Here is a 27,545-nt window from a genome sequence, read left to right as displayed (position 1 = left end):
TTGAATCTGATAAGTTATAACAGAGTTGAGGGCATTGTTGTAATAAACACTGGGATTTGTATCCTGCCTCCATCTCTTATTTTACTGTAAGAATTTGCAAGTTGCTTAGCTTTTGAGCTTTAGTTTCTTCTTTTGAAAACTAAGGATAAGAATTATCTCAAAGAGTTGGTTTAAATATTAGATGAAATTAGTAAACTCACATTAATCACCTAGTGTAGTTCCTAGTAGATAATAGGGATTCCTTAAAGAGTAGCTGTTAACAGTAATGGTGTAGGTTTGTTGGTAACCAAAGCAATGGTGTCTTCAGTGGTAAGTGGTAAGTGATATTGTAGCTAAGAAAGACAAAAAACAGATTGTGTTGGGTTGAGAAGTGAAATGTTGGGGAAGTTTTTCTTCCCTCCCAAAAGCTTTGCCTCTATGGGAAGGAAGAGGTTATGGAGTAATTTTGTTGTTAAAAGGCATCCACCTATTGAGAAAACAATCTAAGTGGAGAAATAGGGCAGAGGCTGAGTTTAAAGTAGCTTAGCATGAGTAGGATATGTAGAAGATGGTACAGTGAATATAGAGTTCAGAAAATTTTGAAAGTAAAAGAGATGTCAGATCCATGGTCTTTATTATTTTGATTTTTTAAAGGAATCATATAAATTTAAACATTAGAGACCAGAATTTATATACATTTAACAATGGAAATTCTCCTGAAGATATATCCCTTATGTCTCACAGAACTACATTTAGTAATCACTTATAAAGAGCCTTATTCACCCCCAATTTAAAAATCTCCACATTTACATATGTGAATCATTCAAAAGCTTTTTCTTGACACTTTTTCTTATGAGGCTTAGAACTGGACACAGTGTTCAGAAAACCTTTGACCAGTGCTAGGGAAAATATGAGGATCATCTTTGTAGTTTTGCCAACACTCTTTAAAGAAATTTGAAACCCAGAGTAGATAAAAGACTTTTTATCTACATAAGGAACTGGTGGTATCACTAGGATGAAAATCCAGGTCTCCTAACTATAATATGGTATTCTTCCTATTCCAGCTTACTACCGAAATGAAGACAAAACCCTCTACATGTAAAGAATCAGTATTTAAAAATCTGATAAATCAGAATTATTTGATTTCTAGAACTTTTATCTCAAGAATTATCGATAATATGCTAGAGTTATAGATTTAAGTTTTTGCATAAATTGTGAATTTACACATTTAAGTCAGTTCACAAATAACTTTAGGAAAACATTTAATTTGTACATTAATGTCTACATTTTATTTTTATTATGGCTTTAGAAGTTGTAGGTTGCTTAGCTTTTGATTTATTGTAATCTCTGGAAAGTTTAGATGAATACTACTAATAGTTATTGTTTATTAAGTACTTATTAAGTACTTGTGCTTTGGTTAAGCCCTTTGTGTTGCTTATCTCATTTAATCTTTACAACAACCATAAGAAGTTAAGTATTCCTATTATGAGGAAGCTGAACTGAAAGTTGTCATCAACTTGGAAAAGGTTGCATGCACATCTAATAAACAGGGTAGAGCTGAAACTTAAATCCACACAGCTTGATCCTGGTGTCTGGTTTTTGTTTTTTTTTTTTGTTTTGTTTTTGTTTTGTTTTTTTTTTAGTTTCAAGTTTTTATTTAAATTCCACTTAGTTAACATACAGTGTAATGTTAGTTTCAGGTATAGGATTTAGTGATTCATCACTTATATATAATACCTAGTGCTCATCACAAGTGCCGTCCTTAATATTTATCACCCATTTAACCCATTCCCCTGCCCTCCTCCCCTCCAGCAACCCTCAGTATGTTCTCTATAGATAAGGGTCTGTGTTATTGCTTGCCTCTCTCTTTTTTTCACCCCATCTTCATCTGTTTGTTTTTTAAATTCCATATGTGAGTGAAATCATATGGTATTTGTCTTTCTCTGACTTATTTCTGGCAGTCTATGTTTTTTAACAACTGTCTTGTTTTTTCATTATTTTACAATTTGTTTATTGTAATGTACTGGTTTTTAATCTCATTCAGATTCTATTTGTTTCATTGGGAATTTAAAAATATAGACATGTACTCATTCTTGTTGAATGTGATTTTTATTGAATCAGTGACTGATCACAGATAAGGATGTTGAAACATCTTGTAGTGAAGACTTGAATTTATGAAACACTCTTTATGATACTTTGCCAGAATGATGTGAAATGCTTGGTAAATATTTTGGGGGGATGGTATTTTACATTTAAATGCAGGAAATGTTGAATATAACAATATAATACTTAGTTGAATACCATAAACATTTTAGAGAAATTATAATACAAAGCATTTGTGAATGGCAGGTGACTAAAAGTAGATAAATCTTAGATGTTTTAAATTGAGACTACCAGAATATTTCATAACACCTTACCAACTATAGATTGGATGTTGTACTACTAGGTACTTTCACCTATTGATATTCTAATTCTTTGTTACTTGCTTTTCCTTTGAAAACAATGACACTATGTTTTCTCCCTTTCCTGACTCTCTTATATCATTTTTCTCCCTTTTCTGCCTAAATTTAGATTTAGAAATTATTAAGCCAAGGGTCTCTTTCATGGAATGCTACACATGGTGTCCTTTGTTAACTAGCTAGTTACAGACCTCATCTTTCAGTCCTACATGGCTGATGTTAAAAGGGTACTTTAGTTAAGTGCTCCAGGGTAGATGCGCATTTAGAGGAAGCAGTTTCAAATCTTAATAGCTACTTTTAATATAGTCTAATACATGTTAAACTTTTATTTATCTGGAAGGAAAATGTCTTTTTTTGAGTTATGGTTTACCTGAAAATTGGCTGAAAAATGAGTTGCAGTACCTGATACCTTGTTTTTTAAAATCAATTCAAATGACCAAATCTTAATATAATTTCACTGATCTTAGTACCTTTTGTGTTTTGTTTTTTTGTTTTTTTTTTAAGTAGACTCTATACCCAACCTGGGGCTTGAACTCATGACCCTGAGATCAAGCGTTGCATGCTCTACTGTCTGAGTCAGCCAGGTGCCCCTCAGTACTTTTTGCAGCATTTAATGGCTTTCCTAATGTGTAACCACCTCTTAAGGTGTTCCTTGTGAGTAAAAGATAATTAGGTAACCAGCTAATTTGCAAGAGATATTAGGATACAATTAGTCCAGGTAAAATCTGAAAATTTCTAAACTGCATGGAAAATCACCAAATACAAAGACAGTTCCATTTCTATAATGATGATCTGCTTGTAATTTATTATTTCAGTGGCTAGGTTAGAGACTAAATTAAGAGCCAGAGGAAAATTAGTTGGTCTCAGTAATAACACCCTAACTGGTCATTTGAAAATACTTTGTGTGAAAACACTGTCATCTGAAATATTATGGATGTATTCAGTAAATGTGAGCTATCAATACAGACATTATCTTATTTAATCCTTATTACAGTTCTATGAGTTAATATTATTATCCTGAATTTACAGATGAAGAAAAGAGGTTTAGTGAAGTTATCCCATCTAAGGTCTTGTAAAGCTGTAGGATTCTTTTTTTTTTCAACGTTTATTTATTTTTGGGACAGAGAGAGACAGAGCATGAACGGGGGAGGGGCAGAGAGAGAGGGAGACACAGAATCAGAAACAGGCTCCAGGCTCTGAGCCATCAGCCCAGAGCCCGACGCGGGGCTCGAACTCACGGACCGCGAGATCGTGACCTGGCTGAAGTCGGACGCTTAACCGACTGCGCCACCCAGGCGCCCCTTAAAGCTGTAGGATTCTAACCAGACTTTTCTGATTACAGGGCCCAGGTTCTTAGCTGGTAGACTAGATTGTAGTAAACTGAAATCTGATGCTAGAGCTATACTTTTAGTGGCAGTGAACTTTTAATGAAAATCTTTAACTGCCAAACAGAGTCCAAACTTAAAATATTTTGCTTCTGGAAGTATGCATTTTAACCAGTCATGCCAATTGGAACTTAACTTCTTTAGTTTCAGCCTACTGTTTAAGGATTTGTGATAATTTAAGGTGATATGCAGAATTAAAAAGCGATAAGCACTTCTTTACTTGAGATCTTTCCATTGACATTCAAGTAAGATATGGTGGGAAGGGGAAATGATAGAAGTGAAATGTTATGGAGTAGGGAATTATGAAACTTTCTGTAAAGGGCCAGATAGTAAATATAGTAAATGGCTCTGACAGTCATATGATCTCTTCTCAGCTCTTCTAAAGCAGCTATAGGCAATATGTAAACAAAAAAGAGTGTTGTCATGTTTTTTTTTTTTTTTTTTTTTTTTTAAATTTTTTTTTCAACGTTTATTTATTTTTGGGACAGAGAGAGACAGAGCATGAACGGGGGAGGGGCAGAGAGAGAGGGAGACACAGAATCGGAAACAGGCTCCAGGCTCCGAGCCATCAGCCCAGAGCCTGACGCGGGGCTCGAACTCACGGACCGTGAGATCGTGACCTGGCTGAAGTCGGACGCTTAACCGACTGCGCCACCCAGGCGCCCCAAGTGTTGTCATGTTTTAATAAAACTATAAAAAGGGGCAGGAGCCTGGATATGGCACATTTACCAACCCCTAATACAGAAAATCTTGTAATTTCTGCAACTAAAAGATGAGATTTATTTAGATTTATTTGTGATGATACTGTTTATGCAGAGTGGAAGTTTTCCTTTTTTGAATGTATTGACAAAAAAAATTACCAAAAGGATGTTAATAATATAAGGAGAGTGGGAATGGTACCTAATAGTAAAGAATACTTTTTCAGCATTTCTGTGACTACTTAGATTAAGTACCTCATAAATTATTTGATGATTCTAGAATATACTTCATTCATTCATTTCTTAGTTATCTTTTTTCTTATCTTGAAAAAAATCTGCCATTTTCATTAGAGTTTTCACTAATTTTAATAAACTTTCTTTCCTTTATCATAAATTAGAGAGGATTACTATAAAAAGACATGACACATAATTGGGGATGGTTTTATTTTCATTGAATTTGTTTTGAAAAGTGATACCTGTGATAGATTGAGGCTTTTTGTGTAAACATATACAGTTGGAAGTATAGGATCAGAAATGGAGTACTCTGTTATAGTCAGTTTTCAATGTACATTTTATAGATTTCTTATTATAAGAAGTCTTGACCCTAGAGATGCTTTCTGGTGCCACAAAACTTCATTAAACGTGTCATTTGTGGTATTGGCTAATACAGATATTAAATTGAAAATACACTTTTTAATTCTTATTCTCAGAGATTCGTCAGCGAACTGCAGCTCAGAGAAACCTTTCTCCAACACCAGCAAGCTCTAGCCAGGGCCCTTCTCCACAAGTTCCAGTATCTCCTGGACCACCAAAGGACAGTTCAGCCCCTGGTGGACCCCCAGAAAGAACTGTTACTCCAGCCCTATCATCAAATGTGTTACCAAGACGTCTTGGATCCCCTGCTACTTCAGTGCCTGGAATGGGTAAACAGAGCACTTAATGTTATTTACAGTTTATATTGTTTTCTCTGGTTACCAATAAAACGGGCCATTTTCAGGCAGTATGGAAATGGCATTTCATTTGGAAATAGCAGAGCAGTTATCTGATTAAGCAGGAGTTCCATATTCAATTAGCCATAACTCTTTACAGCTGGCACCTTGTGATACTGAAACCTATTTCTTGAGCTCATTTAACTGTTATGGCTTCTTTGTTTAAATGGCAATAAAACTTTGTAGTATTCTGTAGTCAACAGTATAGCATATCTTTTTATATTCAGATTTAGAATGGCTCCAGATTTATATAAAATGGGGATAGAAGAGAACACTTTTGGAATATATTCATGTTTTTTGCTGAACTCTTCACATACATTTTTAAGCATGACAACATATTCCAGGAAGACTATTTCTGCATTGTAGTCTACAGTACTATTATTGTTACTATGGGCTGGTAGATTTTTCTTTTATTAAGCCAAAGAACCTTAGTATTTTCTGACAGATACTTTAGCATAAAGTTCTATTAAATTAACATACTGCCTTTACTAGTTCATTTCTTTGGATTTTCTTTGTTCAGTGTGGTAGAGCTCTAGGGGAAGACCCCATTTTTGAAGTGTAATAGATTATATTACCCTGATTATTATTTCTTTTGGAATGTGATGGTACATGGAAATCTACTGCTTCAGGAGATCACATTATTTTATATAAATTTCCGTGTCAGATTCTTGAATATGGTAGTAAATGATTTATCTTGTCTTTATTTATTTATTAAAGTTTATTTATTTTGAGAGAGAGAGAGAGCACATACACACACGGGGCAGAGAGAGGGAGGGAGAGGATCTCAAGCAGTCTCCATGCTGTCAGCACAGAGCTGGATTTGGGGCTCAGTCTAAACCGTGAGATCAAGACCTGAGCTGAAATCAGGAGTTGGACGTTTAACTGAGTGAGCTACCCAGGGCCCCTATTTATCTTATTTTAGGATATTTAATTCTAGTTTAGATGATTTTGTTATTTCATGCGTAATTACTAACCTATAATTTATAATGATTTTGAGGCTAGTGAGTAGTTGATATCAAGTATACAGGGCACTTATATAATAAAAGCAATCTAAATGTTGCTATGACAGTAGAGTTTTTTCCTGCTTTGCGTTAAAAAAAAAAAGGAGCATAAGATTTTAGAAAACTGTTAATTTATAAACAAATTAAGAAAGCTGGCTGCAAATTAAATGTATATAAGTCATAACTTTAGTTACTGAAAAAATACTTTCAAATTTGACATATAATGATGTCACTTAAGGCAGCCATGTATTTTGTGAAATTTAGAAAAATTAAGTTGATTGAAAATTATTTATCTTTCTGTTATTATCTGATTGATTTGAAATACACATGATTTGTAAAGTTCTTAGTTACTGAAAAGTTATGAAAGAACTTTTTCTTGTCTGAGAATGCATGAATTATATACATTTGTGTATCTAATTAGTTTTAAGGAAATAAAAGTGTATTTATTTATTTTGAGAGAGAGAGAGAGGGAGAAACCTGTATAAAGTAATAAAAACTGTATTGCATGTATATACAAGAATAGGGTTATAGAGGGGAAATGGCCTAAATTTCACGATCATGTAAATAAAGCATATTTTACTAATGTTCTTGATTTGTTTTCCATGTAGAAGAGTATTTAAGTTGTACATTGCCAAAAATATGAATGAGTTAAATGATTTCTTATAGAGAAGATTAATAATTCATTTTTTTATTATGCCATATTTGTGGAAGAGAATCAATCTAATGTGTATTACCACAGGGCTCCCATATGTTTGAAAATTAATAACCAGCAGGTACTTGATAATTTGCCAGGCTGTGTAAAAATGACCAGTATTCCTACAATGATTGCTTTTGATGTTTGTATTAATTACCGTTATCCATAACAGCATAAATGTGAAGATGTGTTATTTTAAAAGTCATCAGTATGCACAGCATTTAAGATATTTCTTATGAAATCTGTTGTTTTATGTATCCAGATTCCTTTATGGACATTTTCATTTTAAACATGTAGAAGTAAAATATTCCAGCAAAAGGTAATTTGACTTGAAGGCTTTCAAGATATAATTTGGCATACTTATTCTAGTTGAAAACTTGATAATGAGTGTGCATTATCTAAGTGTTTGCATCCAGGTTTACTTTTTGATGATAACAATTGAATGTTAATACAAGTAAACTAATATCTGATGAAATCTGAAAAAATGTTCTTGATTTGTTATATTAAGAACTTATTCTACAACTTAAATTTCATTTGTTAATTGCTACAATTTTGACATCATTTGCCCTTTTTTAGATGGCAACAGCCTTTAGGTTTGTGGTGATTTACAAAGCAAATCTCTTTTATTATCCTTTAAAACATTAATATAGTATTGTTACTCTTAAACTTTGGTTTTTGTCAGAATCATTTTGAAAACCTTGTATCCTTGTATTGCAAGGCTTATTCCAGCAACGTCTCATTTTGTTGCAAAGTCTTCTGTGAGGTCTTCATGTAAACCTTCATTGCTGCCCATCTTATTTTTGTGTTCATCCTGCCTTGCTTTACAAAGGCAAACATCACTTATTTTATTCTCTCACTTTCTTCTTAGTGCTGCCTTCTGTGTTGTCTCTCAGTTCAGAGTATCTCCTACAAACAGTTCTCTTTCAGTTTTCAAAGTTTGTGGAGTTACAGTTCATAGCTCTTCATTTTTGTTGTTGATGTGTTTATGTGATGTAAATCACTAATTAAAACTAGGTTATTGGGGCGCCTAGGTGGCTTAGTTGGTTGAGCATCCGACTCTTGATTTTGGCTCAGGTCATGATCCCAGTGTCGTGGGATTGAGCTCCACATCAGGCTCTGTGCTGAGCATGGAGCCTACTTAAGATTCTCTCCCTGCTTCTGTACCCTGCTTGCATGTGCTCTCTCTCAAATAAAAATAAAAATAACGAAAAAGCCCCCCCCAAAACTAGGTTATTCTTTTACTCTCTATTCTCCATTTGTCTCTTCTGATATTGCCTAGTTTATTACATGAACACAGTATGTCTCTCTCTTTGTTTAGATCTTCAGTTTTTCTCAGCAATGATTTGTAGTGTTTAGTATGTAGGTTTTGTATGTTTTTTTGGTTAAATGTATATGTAATTGTTTCCAACTTTTGATCCTAATGTAAATGGATTTGTTTTGGTATCTCTAGTTGTTCATTGCTAATATATATATATATTACAAAAATACAAAATACAAAAATTAATTACATATATATATATATATATATATGCAATTAATTTTTGTATTTTGGTCTTGTATCCTGTAATCTTGTTAAACTTATTAGTTTTATTAGTTTTTAAATAGATTCTATAGTATTTTCTACATAGACTCTTACATTGTCTGTGAATAACGGTAATTTCTACTTCTTTTCTAATCTGGATTCCTTTTGTTTCTTACTCTTACCTTATTGCACTAGCTAGAACCTTTAGTACAATATTAAGTAGAAGTGTCAAAAGCAGGGGCGCCTGGCTGGTACAGTTGGTGGAGTGTGTGACTCTTGATCTTGAGGTTGTGAGTTCAAGCCCCATGTTGGGTATAGAGATTGCTTAAAATATTAAAAAAAAAAAAAAATTGCAAAAGCAGACATTCTTGCCTTATTGCTGATCTTAGGAGGAAAGAAGGTACTTTTTCACCAGTCAGCATGATGTTAACTGTAGGGTTTTTTCTGTTGTTGTTGTTATTGTTTTGTTGTATATGGATAACTTTTATCAGGTTGAAGAAGTACCCTTCTATTTCTAGGTAGCTGAAGACTTTTATCAATAATGGAAAATGGATTTTATCATTTTTTTTTTCTGCATCTCTTGAGATGCTAATAATGGGGTTTTAGTTTATTTAATGTCTGTTCATACAGTGAAATACATTGATTTTTAAATATTAGACTATCTTGCTTCCCTGGGATAAATCCGACTTAGTCATGGTGTTTTATTTTTTATATATAGTGTTGGATTTGATTTGCTAAAAGTTTGTTAAAAATGTTTGCATTAATTTTCCTTAGGGATATTGGTCAACAGTATTTTTTTTTTTCTAATAATGTCTTTGTCTGATTTTGCTATCAAAAGTATGAGAAAGTATTCTCTCATCTTCAATTTCACAGACAATTTTGTGGAGAGTTTATATTATTTTTTCCTCAAATGTTTGGTAGAATTGACAGGTTGAAGCATCTGACTCCAGTGTTTTCTTTGTGGAAGGGTTTTTTGTTTTTGTTTTCAAACTAAAAATTCAGTTGAAAAAAAATCTACAGACTAATATCCCTTAGGAACATAGATATAAAAGTTCTTAATAAAATTTTAGCATGCTGAATAGTTACCGGTTTCTTGTTGAGTAAGCTGTGGTAGTTTGGTGGTCTTTCAAAGGATTTGTCTATTTCACTTAACTTTTGAATTTATTGGGATAAAGCTATTCATTATACTCTTATTATCCTTTTGATATCTTTATAATTTAGATTTATGCCATTTCTTTCATTCCTGATGATAGTATTTTTTATCTTACTTTTTTTTTTTTTTCTCTGATTAGTCTGGCTTGAGGTTTATCAGTTTTGATCTTCTCAAAACAACCAGATTTTCTCAATTATTTTTATATTTTCTATTTTATTATTTACTCTTTATTCCTTTATTCTGTTTATCTTGGGTTTCATTTGCTCTTCTCTTTTAGTTTTTTAAGGCGGAAGCTGAGTTCATGAATTTTAGATTTACCCTCTTTCATAGATGTTTAGTGTTATAAATTATCCTCTAAGTACTGCTTTAGCTGCATATCATAAATTTGATATGTTGTTTTTTCATTTTCATTCAATTCAAAATTCCATTTTGATTTTTCTTTGAACCCTCGGTTATTTAAATGTATGTTATTTAGAGATTTGTTATTTGGAGATTTCCTTGATGTCTTTCTGTTGGTGATTTGAAATTTAATTCTATTGTGTTCAGAAAACATACTTTGTATTTGAATCTTCTTAAGTGTACTGAAACTTGTTTTATGTCTCAGAATATCATCTGTCTTGGTAAATGTTTTATATTCACTTGAATACATATTCTGTTTCTGTTGAATAGAGTGGCTATAAATGTCAGGTCAAGTTGGTAGCAGATAGTGGTGTTCGAGTCTTTTATGTCATTACTGATTTCTGTGTTTATTCTGTCAGTTATTGAGAGAAAGCTGTTGCAATCTCCAACCGCATTATTTTGTGTGTATAAATAAGTAAATACTATTATATATATATACACATTATATATATTGTGTATATATGTTGTATATACTGTTATACATATATTTTATATATTATTGTGTATATATGTTATATATACTATTATGTATACGTATATAGATTACATATATACCAAATATATACTTGTCTATTTCTTTTTGTACTTCTGTTAGTTTTTGCTTCATGTGTTTTGAAGCGCATTATGATGCATATGTATGTTTAGGATTATTGTGTTCTCTTGATAAATTGACTCCTTTGTCATTATAAATTACCCTTTTTTATCCCTGATAATGATATTAATACAGCTACTCCAGATTTCTTTTGATTAGTGTTAGGAAATTTATATATATTGTTTCTGTTATTTATTTTTAAACTATTTGTGTCTTTGTATTTTATTAAAAAAATTTTTTTTAATGTGTATTTATTTTTGAGAGAGACAGAGACAGAATGAGAGTGGGTTAGGGGCAGAGAGAGAGGGAGACACAGAATCTGAAGCATGTTCCAGGCTCTGAGCTGTCAGCACAGAACCCGACGCGGGGCTCGAACTTATGAACTGAACTGTGAGATCCTGAGCCAAAGTTGGACACTCAACTGACTGAGCCACCCAGGCACTCCAATGTTTATTTATTTTTGAAGGAGAGAGAGACAGAGTGTGAGCAGGGGAGGGGCAGAGAGAGAGGGAGACACAGAATCTGAAGCAGGCTCCAGGTTCTGAGCTGCCAGCACAGAGCCCGACGCGGGCTTGAACTCACAAACTGTGAGATCATGACCTGAGCCGGAGTCGGACGCTTAACCCACTGAGCCACCCAGGCACCCCTTTTTCACATTATTTTAGTGGGTGTTTTGGGGTTTACATATATCTTATATGTATATACTTTAACTTACAGTTCACCTTCAAGTGATATAATACCAGTTCACAAGTAATTTGAGATTCTAACAACAGTATACTTAGGTTTCTCCTTTCCTGACTTTGTGCTATTATTGCCATACATTTTACTTCTAGATATGTTGTAAACCACACACACAAAAAGTTATTTTTCCTTTAAGCTATCAATTATATTTTAAAGGGATTTAAATAATGAAAGTTTTGTATATTTACCCGCATGGTAACCATTTTAGTTATTTTTCTTTCCTTTGTATAGATCCCACTTTCTGTCTGACGTCATTTTCCTTCTGCCTGAGGACTTCTTTTAACATGTTTACAGTGCAGTTCTGCAAATGATGAATTCTTTCAGTTTTGTATGTTTGAAAAAGTTTTAATTTTGCCTTCATTTTTATTTATTTTTTTAAATTTTTTTTTCAACATTTATTTATTTTTGGGACAGAGAGAGACAGAGCATGAACGGGGGAGGGGCAGAGAGAGAGGGAGACACAGAATCGGAAACAGGCTCCAGGCTCTGAGCCGTCAGCCCAGAGCCTGACGCGGGGCTCGAACTCCCTGACCGCGAGATCGTGACCTGGCTGAAGTCGGATGCTTAACCGACTGCGCCACCCAGGCACCCCAAAGGTTTTCTCCTTATTACTGGTCTTAAGCAATTTGATGATCTTGCCTTGGTGCAAAATTATTTCTTGTGCTTAGGGTTTGTTAATATTCTTGGATTTGTGGGTTTATATCTTTCATCAAATTTGGAAAAATTTTTTTTTTTTTTGCAGTACTGTTTTCTCTTTCCTTTCTTATGGACTCCAATTATATGCATATTACGCAGCTTGCTGATGATTTATTTAAAAAAATTTATAGGCTTTTCTTTGTGTTTCATTTTGTATGGTTTCTATTGCTATATCTTCAAATTTACTTTTTCTTTTCCCTGTAATGTCCAAAGTGCTATTTATCCCATCAGCAGATTTTTCATCCTAGACATTATAGTTTTCATCTGTAGAAGTTCAGTTTAGGTCTTTTAAAGTTTTCCATTTCTTTACTAACACATTGAATCTTTCCTGTAGATTCTCAAGCATATAGAATAGAGTCATAATAACCATATATTTGTCTACTGAGGCGCCTGAGTGGCTCAGTCAGCTAAGCATCCAACTTCAGCTCAGGTCATGATCTCACAGAGCCCTGTGTCGGGCTCTGTGTTGACAGCTCAGGGTCAGGACCCTGCTTCGAACTCTGTGTCTCCTTCTCTGTCTCTGCCCCTCCCCCGCTCATGCTCTGTCTGTCTCTGAAAAATAAATACATGTAAAAAAAACCAGCAAAATACAAAGCTTTAAAATAATGTGTATTTGTCTACTAATTCTATAAACTGTCATTTCTAGGTCATTTTTGGTTATTTTTCTCATTATGGGTTGTATTTTCCTGCTTATTTGCATGTCTAATAATTTTTTAATGCTTTTTTTTTTAACTTAATTAAATTTATGGGTCAATGCCCATCCCCCATTTTCCCCTCTCCCCCATCAACCCTCAGTTTGTTCTCTGTATTTAAGCGTCTCTTATGGTTTGCCTCCCTCCCTCTCTGTAACTGTTTTTTTTTCCCCCTTCCCTTCCCCCATGGTCTTCTGTTAAGTTTCTCAAGATCCACATGTGAGTGAAAACATATGCTATCTGTCTTTCTCTGACTGACTTATTTCACTTAGCATGATACCTTTCAGTTCCATCCACGTTGCCACAGATGGCAGGATTTCATTCTTTCTCATTGTCAAGTAGTATTCCATTGTATATATAAACCATATCTTTATCCATTCATCAGTTGATGTACTTTTAGGCTCTTTCCATAATTTGGCTATTGTTGAAAGTGCTGCTATAAACATTGGGGTACAAGTGCCCCTGTGCATCAGCACTCCTGTATCCCTTGGGTAAATTCCTAGCAATGCTATTGCTGGGTCATAGGGTCGTTCTATTTTTAATTTTTTGAGGAACCTCCACACTTTTCCGGAGAAGCTGCACCAGTTTGCATTCCCACCACCAGTGCAAGAGGGTTCCTGTTTCTCCACATCCTGGCCAGCATCTATAGTCTCCTGATATGTTCATTTTAGCCACTCTGACTGGTGTGAGGTGGTATCTCAGTGTGGCTTTGATCTGTATTTCCCTGATGATGAGTGACGTTGAGCATCTTTTCATGTGTCTATTGGCTATCTGGATGTCTTCTTTGGAAAAGTGTCTATTCATGTCTTCTGCCCATTTCTTCACTGGATTATTTGTTTTTCAGGTGTGGAGTTTGGTGAGTTCTTTATAGATTTTGGATACTAGCCCTTTATCCAATATGTCATTTTCAAATATCTTTTCCCATTTCGTTGGTTGCCTTTTAGTTTTGTTGATTGTTTCCTTTGCGGTGCAGAAGCTTTTTATCTTGATGAGGTCCCAATAGTTCATTTTTGCTTTGAATTCCCTTGCCTTTGGAGATGTGTTGAGTAAGAAATTGCTCTGGCTGAGGTCAAAGAGGTTTTTTCCTGTTTTCTCCTCTAGGGTTTTGATGGTTTTCTGTCTCACATTCAGGTCTTTCATCCATTTAAAGTTTATTTTTGTGTATGGTGTAAGAAAGTGGTCTAGTTTTCATTCTTCTGCATGTTGCTGTCCAGTTCTCCCAGCACCATTTGCTAAAGAGACTATCTTTTTTACCACTGGATACTCTTTCCTGCTTTGTCAAAGATTAGTTGGCCATACATTTGTGGGTCCAATTCTGGGTTCTCTGTTCTATTCATTGGTCTATGTGTCTGTTTTTGTGCCAATACCATGCTGTCTTGATGATTACAGCTTTGTAGTAGAGGCTAAAGTCAGGAATTGTGATGCCTCCTGCGTGGTTTTCTTCTTCAGTATTACTTTGGCTATTTGGAGTCTTTTGTGGTTCCATACAAATTTTAGGATTGTTTGTTCTAACTTCAAGAAGAATGCTGGCGCAATTTTGATTGGGATTGCATTGAATGTGTAGATTGCTTTGGGTAGTATTGACATTTTAACAATATTTATTCTTTTAATCCATGGGTATGGAATGTTTTTCCATTTCTTTGTGTCTTCTTCAATTTCCTTCATAAGCTCTCTATAGTTTTCAGCATACAGATCTTTTACATCTTTGGTTAGGTTTATTCCTAGGTATTTTATGGTTCTTGGTTAATGCTTAGTTTTTGAGAGAGACAGCGCGTGAGTGGGGGAGAGGGAGAAACAGAATCCGGAGCAGGCCCCAGTCTCTGAGTTGTCAGCACAGAGCCCGCCATAGGGCTGAACTCACAAACCATGAGATCATGACCTGTGCCTAAGTCAGACGCTTAACCCACTGAGTCACCCAGGTGCCCCATCATGTCTAATAATTTTTAATCTGATATCAGGCATTGTAAGTTTTATGTTATTGAACACTGGATGTTTTTATGTCTCTATACAAAGGTCATCTGAATGCTTACCCAGTGACCTGTGAGTTATGAAGGTTTCCACTCTGGTTGGTGAGAACGTGCTATACTTTGGGCCCATGTGAACACTATTACCTTTAATATTTGGGGGCAATTCTTTCTCTGTCCTCAGTTTCATCATACACATGTACCAATCAGTACTCTGTTGAATAGTCTTGGGGATCCTCTGTAGATCTTTGGTGTTCTTGCTCTGTATATTTTCTTCTCTCTAGTACTCTTCCTGTAAACCCAAGCTGCCTTGGTCTTCCTAGAGTTCCAGCTTTATCTTCTCAAACTTAGGGAGACTGATACATTTCAGCTGGATTTACCCTCCCTGAGCTGTTGCCTAGAGATTTTCTCCAGGCAACAAGCTGGGGCAATTGTAGGTTCATCTTACTTGCTTTTGGTCTCTCAGGAATCTTTATCCTACCTTGCCTGATTTTTAATGTCCTTACAACTGTTTCATAATATATTTTGCATAGTATTTTAGTTGTTTTAGGTGGAAGGTAAATCTGACCCCTGTTTTACTCTATTATTGCCCCAAATGGAAGTCTCCTAATTTGTTATTACATAAGATTTTAAGAATCTGGGCATTTTAAAAATTAGTTTGTACAGAGACCAATGTAGCTTCATTTGTTAATAGATTATGTTGACGGTTTTCATATAGAACATAATTTAACATATTTTGTAGTATATATTTTTAATGAAAACTTGAATGCTCTGAAGAGATTTATAAGAATTGCTATTATTTTTGTTAAAATCTTTCAAAAGTTCTGACAAGCATGGATAGTACTTGGTAAGTTAATTAAAATTTAAATGTATTTTATACATATAAATAAATATATGAGTAATATTTAAATATGTATCATGTAAAAATAACTGTATAAATAAATTTTATTGTTCCTTTACTAGGTCTTCATCCTCCAGGTCCACCTTTAGCAAGACCCATTCTCCCCCGAGAGCGAGGTGCTCTGGATAGAATTGTTGAATATTTAGTTGGTGATGGTCCACAGAACAGGTAATGTTTGTTAGGGTGGTAGGTAAATGAAAATGAAGAAGTTTATTGGTCAAAAGGGTGTGTGTGTGTGTGCGCGTGCGCGTGCGTGCACACTAGACATTCTATGGTTTTGTGACTCCTGTTTCCTGATTTTAGAACATAATAGAATATTTTATGCCCCTGTAAAAGAGAACATACTCAGTTGTTTTTCAGTAAGAGTTTTGATAAAATGCAAAAAAATATATAGAGAGAACAAAAACTGTTGTGACCCTACTATAAGATTATTTTTAGAGAAATTAAATAATTTGTTTGAAACTTTTAAACTTGAAGAGCACACAAATAGTGAAAACTTGGTAGTTTGTAAGAAATGGGGTTTTATAGATGTCAGTATGGGAGTCGGTGATGGTAATGATTTTAATGGCAACGAGGACAATTTAGATATGTTTGACACTATGGTTTTCAAAATAGTTTTCCAATTATTATCTTATTTGATTTTTACAATAATTCTAGGAAGATAGGGGTGATGTGAGCAGAGCAACTGTCATAATATAGACTTTTAAAAAATACTTTAGGATAGTAGACTAGAATATTTGACAAGGTTATTGGTTAATATTATTTCAATAAAAGGACTAGAATTTAATGTTAATGTAATAATTGTATATTATTCAAAACAGACAAGTTGTTGTTTGGTTGGGCCAAGTGTTAAGTGCATACACAGAGAACAGAGAATGTATAAATAGGAAATGAGGAAGATGTATAACTTGGATAGACACAGCAATCGTGATGTTTGGAAGTTAACCTTTGGACTGGACTAAACAAATTCATTTCTTTACTACAGACTTCTCAGAAGTTTCATTTTTATTTTATTTTATTTTATTTTATTTTATTTTATTTTATTTATTTTTCAGAAGTTTTAATAACATTCATTGTGAATCACTAAGGGGTTCCATCTTTTCCAATCTAATCTGACCATGGATTTTGGGTCTGTTAGCCTCAGAAATATATGTTAGGAAGTACTGAAATTTAAGTGTTCTGTTATTGAATATGTTTGTTACCTTAGTAAGGATATATTCATTTGACTGTTGCTTAGTTTGTTTTTCGTTTTGTGTATAAATTATATTTTAGAAAGGTTGAAATTTTGGCTGTTATGGTTAAAGGGTATTGTTTATTGTTTACTAAGTAACATTTAGTCTGTTATGGCATATTTAGCTGTGTAAAATATTAGTTAGCTGTGATGGCTATTTTCATGGGCTTTGTCTGCATTTGTAACTGATCTGTTCATTTTTCCTTTTGGTGTAGGTATGCCCTTATATGTCAGCAGTGTTTTTCTCATAATGGAATGGCTTTGAAAGAAGAATTTGAATACATTGGTAAGAATTATTGGGCGTTTAGATTAAAATATTTTACTCTTAAATATTTCATCCTATGCCAAGTCCCATGTAATGTCACTTTGTTTTACGTGCTCTGTTTGTATTGTTCAAGCATATTGTCCTTATTTTAGAACACACAGCAAAGCAGGAACAACAATGCAGGTTTTTTCCTCATATAGTATACAACTTCTAGGTCTTTTCAAACTTCATTGTGCATCAGAATCACCTGAAGAGCTTTTAAAAATACCATGCCCAAGACCCACCAACTAAGAGTCTGTTTTAATTGATTTGGGGTGGGTCCAGGCTTTTTTTTTTAAGCTCCTCAGAGGATTCTCATGTGCAGCCGCTATTAAAAATTATTGTACTAAATTACTTATGTTTCTTAAATATGACATACTATAGTTTCTTGGGCACGTGAGCAATGTTCTGGATTTTAAAATCCCTAATGATTATAGTGACTAGAAATGTAATTTCTGTAATACATTTGGATCATTATTAATATTGTTTTGCTATTAAACTGCTGTGTAACTTACCATCTTTTCTGATTTATTTATTTACTTATTATTTACTTATTATTTTTTAAAATACAATTAATTGTCAAGTTAGCTAACATACAGTGTACATAGTGTGCTCTTGGCTTCGGAGTAGATTCCCATGACTCATTGCTTACATACAACACTCAGTGCTCATCCCGACAAGTGTTCTTTTCAATGCCCATTACGTATTCCTCAACCCCCCCCAATCCACCCTCAGTTTGTTCTCTGTATTTAAGAGTCTCTTATGATTTGCCTCCCTCTCTGGTTGAAACTACTTTTTTCTCCTTCCCTTCTCCCATGGTCTTCTGTTAAGTTTCTCAAATTCCTCATATGACTGAAAACATATATCTGTCTTTCTCTGACTTTTCTGTTTTAAAATTAATATTCTAATTCTAATAATAATTAGAAATTATGCTTTAAAATTAGCTTTTGTTAGAGCACCTGGCATTATTATTAAAACTAGTTGTAGTTTCACAAGGAATAAATAACTTTTGAAGGGTTCTTTGACTATTTGCAAAAGTAATCTTGAGAATGATCTGATTAGTCCTTGAATTGTTTTTTTTTTTGGTTTGTGGTTTTGTTTATTTTTTAAAAAAATTCTCTGCAGCTTTTCGATGTGCCTACTGTTTTTTCTTGAATCCTGCAAGAAAAACTAGACCTCAGGCTCCAAGACTTCCAGAGTTTAGTTTTGAGAAGAGGCAGGCAGTGGAAAGCTCAAGTTCAGTTGGTCCCTTGCCCTCAGGAAGTGTGATTTCGTCAGAGAACCAGACCAGTGAAGGTATGAATATGTTAATTAAAAAGTTTTATCTTTTAATAATGTTTGCTATTTAACATTAAAAGCATAATGCTTTTAGATAAGAATGGATTAATTTATCAGATTTTGCAGCATGCATATATCAGCTATTGCTCTGATACTCAGCCCTCCTGTGTGATTGGTATGATGTGTTTCAGTTTTAAAATGTAGGTTACCCTGGGGCGCCTGGGTGGCGTAGTCGGTTAAGCGTCCGACTTCAGCCAGGTCACGATCTCGCGGTCCGTGAGTTCGAGCCCCGCGTCGGGCTCTGTGCTGACGGCTCAGAGCCTGGAGCCTGTTTCCGATTCTGTGTCTCCCTCTCTCTCTGCCCCTCCCCCGTTCATGCTCTGTCTCTCTCTGTCCCAAAAATAAATAAACGTTGAAAAAAAAAAATTTAAAATGTAGGTTACCCTGTGTTAAGCAGCATCCACCCACAGCTGAGTAAACATTGTTTATGGAGTGACATCTAGGAACTGTTGGGAGATTTGACTAGTGATACTTTCATGGAATCATTTTTTCAGTTTATTTAAGTGAAGCATGTTATAAGAATTACGCAACTACTTGTAAGGGTAAAATTCTGCTATAATTTGTAGTTAACATTGATAAAATAGATTTGTGCCTACCATTGGAATTGGTAAGGTTACCAGAAGCAAGAAACTTTGGAACTGGAAAGTCGTCCTTGGCATTCTTTGGATAAGTATGTTGATAGGACTGGTGTTTCTTTGAAACAATTTATTGAGGTGCACAAGATTTAACATTGCTGCTAGTATGCCTTTGATGTAAAACAACCTTTTGCAAAAGAGAAACAGAATTTATCAGAATTCATTGGTTTTTAGGATTCATCTTTAATTCTGTTTTAGGACTTCTTGTGGAAGTTTCATAAGCAAATGGAAAAGATGAGGTGGAAGATCTGACTATTAATTGCCAACTGTTTCTTGTTAATATTAGGTGGGAAGCTATTTGTTAAGCAGCTCCTAGTCATGGAGATGCTAAAATTATGGCACAGGCCATGATATTTTGGTGCTATGCCTGATGTAGAAAAAAATCCATATTAGAAGTTTAGTTCACATAGTGTATTTAGCAGTCTGTATTCATCCTTTTAATTTCTAGGAATTCTCATTTATAGATATTTGATTTCTTCTTTATACAAACACTGAGTAGTGAAAAAACTGCTTTAACTGAGAACAATAAAGCAGTGAATTTTCAGATATCGGAAGGTTAATATAAAAATTTGAGTATCTTTTTTTTTTTTTTTTTTTTTTTTTAACTTTGAAGAGTGAACCTAAAATACGTGTGTTGATTTGGGCTTGGCTTTTGGCTTACTAACATGCATCAGAATGAATTTGAACACAGATAGCCATGACAAGAAGTGTGTATACTTTCAACACTGAATCAATACATTCACTTTCTCCAAGTCTGCAGTATCAACTCCAAACATATCACATTTTTTCTTTTGCTTAAGTCATGCTCTGAAGCTGATTATTGCATGCAAATCACCTGCCTTGCTATTGCAGCCTCTTGGAACTGAAAACTAAGGAATTTCATACTGAAGATGCCTAGAGGAAAATTTGAAGTCCTTTCCATAAATAAGTAACCTTGCTTATGAAAGCTAAAGTGAATATTTGAAAGCCAATAGTTGGGACACACACACACACAAAGAAACAAAAGGAAAAACAGCCAACAAAATAAAAATCTTGATGAGTCCCATGCTTTATATCTTCTCCCAGGGTTGAGATGGATAGTTAGCAAACAACACCCAGCTATACCTTTCCTTCTCATCAAATCTAGGAGGAGCAATACCCCAGATGTCTCATTTTCTATCTGAAATCTCCAGAACGAAGTCTAACTGGCTCAGACTCAGCCCTAATAAGGTAATGTTTATAGGTGAAGACAAAACTTGAGGCAAGGTCTGACAACTGTGTAGTGCTGGAAACTGAAGCAACAATTCCATTTGGTTGAGATGGTCTTTGGAGGAGTAACTTTTTCATACTTCTCTTTGGATTCATTGAAATGGCTATGAGAATTTTTTACTTCTTTGGCTTTCCAGAAGATTGAAACTTTTCTCCAAGATTCTGTCTCAGCACTGTGATACACAGTTACCATTTCCAAGCTGCAGTTCTTTAGTAGACGACTAGGTACTATTCTGATGAAAGATGAAGCTGCATTTGTTGTGACTGCTGGAGGCATACCCTTAAGTTTAAATTGAACAGTAAGTAAGGCCATATCATCTCAATCGTCTACTTTTGGTGCCAAGAGCCAGTATAATGGAGGGCTTATATTTCTGATTTCCACATTCTTGATGTAAAAACTTGAGGTCCAAAAGAAAAAAAAAATCTTTCCTGCTTTTATTTTCATATTTTTTAAAAGTAGTGAAGTAGCTCCTTAGTAATTATAGAAACTGCAGAGATTAGGTGATTGAATTCACAGATGGAACTAAAAGGTAACTTTTTTCCATCTGGATTTTTCTTTCAACAAATATTCTATAACCATTTATATGAATAATCTTGAGTCATTAGAAGCAGCCTTTTTTTTTTTTTCAATCTATGGTATAAGACTTTGAAATTAAGTTTTGTTTTGATTCTGCTACTGGAAGATTTTGCATTTAGGATGAGACACAAGGTTTTTGAAAAATTTTTGGATCACTCTTTAGAACAACATATGAAATGTTGGAAAGTTTTCATCAAAGAAGGAGACCTGGAAGAAATTTCTCCCGTTAATTACTCATTTGGATTCCTAGAATTTTTTTCTAGAATTGTGTGTCCAGATGCTTTGGTAATAGAATATTGAAGAAACACAAGAAGTTAGGACTATGGATTTTCTTTTTATCTAGGAGCATACTAGATGTGGTATGCCAAAGTAATGAAGTACTTTTAGGTTACTGGATTTCTTTTATGGCTAAATGAGTGGTGCAATAATACCTGAATCTCCGCTAATCCACATTAAAGTGGTTTATCAGTTTTGCTTTGTTAAAATGTGCTTTCCAGAATACTTGATATGTGGCATTCTTTTTTGTTAACTATGATAATAATTAGAAAAAGAGATTTCTGTATTGTTAGTGTACCAGTACAGTGATTTTAGGTTAGCATGTTTGAAAAATGTTAATGTTGTTCTAATTGCTCTGTTTTATTTGTCTAGCTCATATGTAATTATTTTAATAAAAAATAGCTTTTACTTAATTGGAAATAACTTGTTAATAATAAAACTCATGGCCTTTAATCAATATTATCAAAAATAGTAAAATTCATTTAAGGTGAAATTTATTTTGGTAATTGATTTCTGCTTTTTTCTTTTAAGCAATATACTGTTACTGTTAGGTATGTTAAACTAGAGAAAATTCTATTTTTAGTGTTATTTGTTGTGAGGCTCTAGGAAATTGAACTATTTGATAATGTAAACTTTGTTGAATTCTGTGTATTTATCAGATCCAAAAAGCTTGTACCTTTGTTGATATTTAATTATGTACAACTTCCTCAAGGTGTATATTTGCCTATAGGATGTTTTTGCATGTTTGTTTTAGACATAGAGATCTTATGCCCTTCTGATTCTCTTTTCTAAACCGCCTTCACCTAATAGTTTTACATTGTTGCCTAATAATGACATTTCTTACTCATCTAATGGATTTTTTTTTTACCAATGCTAAATAACAGTACTATTGTTAAACAATATTCTATTGCTCATTATGAGTTATTTTCTCATAGGTGGTTTTTATTTAATTGAATTTTATTCATTGAACTATTGGGTTAAGTTTTGACATGAGATGAGATTCATGTCTTTGTTCCTTAATATAAGTTGACCATTTTCCTCAAGGCAGAAAAATCTTGTAAAAACTGCTTTGCTTAAAACCTATGAGTTAGCTCAAAGACAAACTGTTCATTCTATTTGAACAAATTCTCCTTTGGGTAAGTTTTACACATATAGTGGGTACTGATGTGTGGGCAAGGCAAAAGTTTGATGCATTAGCAAGACAAATTTTTGTTATTGTAAAAGGAATAAAAAGTAAGAATCTAAATGAATCCACTAAAATATGAAGGGTTTTCGAAGGCATAAACTAAATAGAATCGTGGGTTTTTTTTCCCTGTGGAAATTATATATTTCTAAAGGGAATACATGAATTTGTTTTGCTAGACTATTCTTTAGTTTTCTTAGAAAATTATTCTTTCAAGAGCTAGAATAAAAACCTAAAAGTAAGGTGATGTTCTTACATGTTTTTGCATGTGCATGGTTTATAGATGAGGCAGTGGTATTTGTTATACAGTTATACTCAGTTTTATGAGTTTGAGTTATCTAGCTGAGTTGAGGCTTTGCCCAAGCCAACTGGAAGCCAATTGTTACAATTTGGTAGAGAAAGCTTCTCTCTCAAAGATACTGAGGTGAGAGTGGGGTAGGGGGTAGGAATGGGGGAAGGAACAAATTCCATGGGTCATTTTTGTTTTATGATTGTGATATGTTGGTTTCTTAACATTATGCTTGCCAAAACTGATTTTTAAAATTTTCTTACATAGGTCATTCAGGTAACTTTGTTTTAATTTTGGTGTTAAATTGGTTTTGCACAGGGGAGAAGAGGCCTGTTTAATTAGTGTGAACACAAAGGCTGGTTTCTGTTTTAGTATTTTCTGCCCAGATGTTGACATCTTTTGTAATGTATTTTTTACCACCAAGCTGTTTTAAACTACAACTTTGCAGAAAAAATTTGCTGTTTTTATTAGAATAGGCAAATGATATTCTCCCATAGAAATAAAGTAAATTTAGAATACATTTAATGATCTTATTATAAAGCCCTGTGGTTTAGTTATTAAACACGTAATTCTCTGTTAATCTTGTACACCTAATTCACTTAAATCTTGTTTGGATGACTTTTCACAAAATGGCATTGGCACCTAAAAATCGAGTATTTATGTCAGTTAGACTTATGTCTGCAATATAGGCATCATGACACATACTGGTTTTTCTGTAGTATTACTAGTCTTAAAATGACTTTTCTGCAAATTAACCTGGGAGAGGAGAAGTAGTCATTAATAGCTTTTTGATTATTTTCAAGCCCTACCCATAATTTCACCAATTTTTAGTATTCTGTGTATTCTTTGCAATATGATACAGTATTGACAAGCAAACTTTGTGTATGATGTAATTTTCTTTTTTTTTTAATTAAAAATTTTTTTTCTTTAATATTTATTTATTTTTGAGAGACAGAGAGACACAGAGCGTGAGCAGGGGAGGGGTAGAGAGAGTGGGAGACACAGAATCTGAAGTAGGCTCCAGGCTCTGAGTTGTCAGCACAGAGCCCGACACGGGGCTTGAACTCACAAACTGCGAGATCATCACCTGAGCTGAAGTCGGTTGCTTAACTGACTGAGCCACCCAGGCGCCCCGATGTCATTTTCTAATTATGATAGCCCATGGTATTTCTTAGAATTTATCTTAATAGACATTTAAAAATTTAAGTATTGTAGTACTTCTTTTTGTGTTATCTGCTTTAAGACCCCAGAATTTTTTAATTAAATTGGATTTGACCAATGATGTGTCTGCTTCTGAAAATAGTTACATGACAAAGCTTTAAGATGATAAACAATCAACTTGAGTACTTCTGTTTAAGTTCAGTACTGAGGCAGTTGGTCAGACAATGTGACAAATTACATGGGCCTCTATTCACTTAAACACATTTATTGGTGAGTCCCGGATCCTGAGCTTTTTCTTTTCATTTTGTGTGGCTTTATTGTTTTGTTTTGTGTTTTTTTTCCAGAAGGCTTTCTAAAATATAACAAATGGTAAAGTTCTTGGCAAGTAAGAACTCTCAATGGCCAGAGAGTTGTGGAAAACCGTGACTCTTAGAATTCTACCCTGGATAAATTCTGAGAGGGTAGAATTACAAATGGTTGGCAACTCCTGAAGTTTTCCACTGAAGAACTTGCTTGCCCTTGTGGCAGAAATGCTCTGTACATGTTTAGAGAGTTTCATATGTACTTTCTGCTTTTCCTTTATGCACTGGAACATTCATATAACAAAACTCAAACAATCTACTGCCTTTCTACCTTGAGTTTTGGAAGATTCCAAGTGGTACAGCAATGCCATTTTCAGTTCCTTTTAAGATGAGAATAGCATTTTTGTGACATTTGACATAAATAGGATTTGTGAACATTACTCACTACTTTTGGGGATCATGTGAATTTTCATACAGTAAAACCTCATTAACTTGGATGTTCCCAACTGTGGAATTTTGGCCTTTCATTCTATATATGAAAGAGGGAAGGAGGTTATATATATGTGAAATATAGATAATTTGTATTTATTAAAACTGATAATGGTAAACCACGACTTTGTAAGACCTCCACATTTCTGTGTGCATACAGCACATAATTTCTTTGCAAAACTATTAACTAATTTTATTTATTTAGCAAGACTCTGACCTGTACTGTAAAGGAACTAAACTTGAACTTTTTACTAACGTAAACTGGTTTTTCCTCTGATTTTTTGAATTAATGACATTTGTAGTGTATCGTAAGGGATCTTGTATGAGCATAATAAAATCTGCTTATTTGTTTAGCTGATGTGATTTAACGATATTTCTCCTAGCAAGGATCTTTGTTACTATCTATTACAAAAACAAAAGCTAGATTTTTATTTTTGACTTGGAAAATAAGAGGCCCAAAGCTTTCTGCTTCTGACATCTTCCCCTCCCCACTGGCATTTAATTTTTTAAACTTTAAAGAATTAAAGGGACTTTATTGAATAAAATAATAATAATTATTATTAGGGATTTGAGTTTGATGAAACTCAAAAGAGAGTTTAAAGGGAGTAAATTTTCAGGTAGGAACCAAGACCCTCCCTTAGCTTCTACTATGGCGACAGGGGCCAAAGACCCTTCCCTTCTCTTAGTATTCTAGGTATATAGCATATTCTGACCCAGAGGTTTAAATCCTGAGAACTTGTCTTGCAGAGGGTTGAAGGGAGACTTTTCATGGGAAAAGGTAGATCCAGATCACCCCAGTCTTTGGATAATAGAGATGCAAATCAGTGTGGGGAATAGCACAGCCCACACACACACACACACACACACACACACACACACACACACATTTATTGTTTACAGGGTTGCCTGGGTGCCAGGGACATAGTTCTTTCAGGAAACATGATCTGGGAGTTAATACATTGGCCTCATTTGCTCTACTGTTTTCTTATGGCACATAAATCTGTTGGAACTTAGTTTGCTTTATTTGGACATTTAACTTTCAAATACATCTTTAGGAAATTTCCTGAATATTGTGAAAGTTGCTAAATTTTAGGAAAATATAGGGCTTTGGGTAAAAGTGTGTTTATGCATTTGTTTTCCCCAAATTGTTTTTTTTCATCCTTCATTCATACCAACTCATATATGGGTATGCTACAAGGAGTTAAGTACATATTTTAAAAGATTTTAAGGATAATGTTGGACCATTCTTCTGTTTCTTAGTTCATGTATGTGTGTGCTTATCTTTTGTTTATCTTATTTAGCAGTTTTAACATTTGGATATGCCTAAAATCTTGACTCTTTATCTTTTCAGAATCTTTAGAAGAACAAGATGTTCTTGATAACAGTACAGAGCAGACAGATGAGAAAATATCAGATACAGAGCAGACAAACCAAGGGATTGAAAAAATTTCTGGCACAGAGGACCCGGAGGAGAGACAAGAGACCGAGAATGAGGAGACCTCGGTGAATGAAGCCAAATCAACAGTTCCCAGAGTGGATTCTATTCCGAATCCTGAACTCAGTGGAGAATCTTTGATGGCAGTGTAGTAAATGCTTCCACGTGCCTTCCACTGGACATTTGTAGACTTGTTGATGTCAGTTATTGCTTTTTAGGTGCTGCTTTCTTTTTTTCCCCTCTAAGGATGTGCTTGATATCATTTGAATTCAGATTACTTAGCTATTTCAATATGTCAGAATTGTAGCTACTGGGTATTAAATTAAAGGCAAGGGATATCAGTAAAGGAAGATCCTTTGGAGTGTACAAAGACCCACACTGTTTAGCCAGCTTTTAGATGTTTTCTTCCATTCTAAAAGTAAACAAACATAGCATTCTTGTTTTCTCTATGTGTGACCTGTAAATAATACCTATTTTGACATAGGAAGAACTTTGGTTATGAGTAAGTTCTAATAGTGTTCGTTTTAAGGAATGAAACCCAATTAAGATTTTAAATAATTCATTATCAAAAATGGATAAAATTTTAATTCTTGAGATATTTTCCAGGAGGGGAAATGTCTATTTAGGCATTTACATTAAGTGGTATGAAAGTTACAAATAACTATATAGGCATTGGTACGAATTCTCAGTAAGAATGCAACTGAACAGTCAAGTGCAGTGTTTCTTTTTGATGTTTCTTATTTTGCAGCTGGGCCAAAGGCACATGATGTATATAATTAGCTTATGTTTACATATTAACATATAGGAAATATCTCTGCACTTGACTGTACTTGAATTCTGAGCATTATTTATACTTGTAAAATAATGGTGATATTATAAGTGAATTTTGTGCTCTTGTGTGTATATTGTTAAGGAAAATAAAGATGATCTGGCAGCAGTTTCTTTTTGTTAAATATCTAGACTTCTTCAGACAGTGTCTTGGTAGATGACTTGGCTATCTGAAAAATCTTAGTAAGGGGAGCTCACAATAAAATTAATCCATAGACTCTCCTGAGAGCAAATTTTGATGCTTCTGTTCAGACCAATTGCCTTTCAAACTCAGAGAAATAGTGACATGTAGACGTTCTAATCAGAGATTAGAGTTTCCTGATTCGGGAAAACCTTAAGCCATTTGTAATTTTTTATTTTGAGAGACAAATAAGTACTGTGAGA

At 34.0% G+C, this 27,545-nt stretch overlaps 1 protein-coding gene across 5 annotated transcripts in view; it reads left to right on the top strand.

Moving 5' to 3' along the window:
* LNPK (lunapark, ER junction formation factor) overlaps positions 1-27,273 on the top strand; it is a 74,546-nt gene extending 47,273 nt beyond the window's left edge. For 4 of the 5 annotated variants that reach the window (XM_030325699.1, XM_030325698.2, XM_030325705.1 and 1 more), the window contains 5 exons: positions 5,232-5,444; positions 15,928-16,033; positions 17,312-17,382; positions 18,526-18,696; positions 26,250-27,273. In XM_030325699.1, coding sequence (XP_030181559.1) covers positions 5,232-5,444; positions 15,928-16,033; positions 17,312-17,382; positions 18,526-18,696; positions 26,250-26,485 — 797 coding nt within the window. In that variant the 3' untranslated portion in view covers positions 26,486-27,273. Of the gene's footprint in view, positions 1-5,231; positions 5,445-15,927; positions 16,034-17,311; positions 17,383-18,525; positions 18,697-20,499; positions 20,583-26,249 lie in introns of all 5 variants that reach the window. The other variant, XM_030325701.2, reaches the window with a different exon arrangement.
* Positions 27,274-27,545: the final 272 nt, after the last annotated feature.

This window comes from Lynx canadensis, chromosome C1 (assembly GCF_007474595.2).
Source record: "Lynx canadensis isolate LIC74 chromosome C1, mLynCan4.pri.v2, whole genome shotgun sequence".
Taxonomy (NCBI): domain Eukaryota; kingdom Metazoa; phylum Chordata; class Mammalia; order Carnivora; family Felidae; genus Lynx; species Lynx canadensis.
Note: the sequence above shows the minus strand (reverse complement) of the source record. Positions and strands in the feature narration are given on the sequence as shown.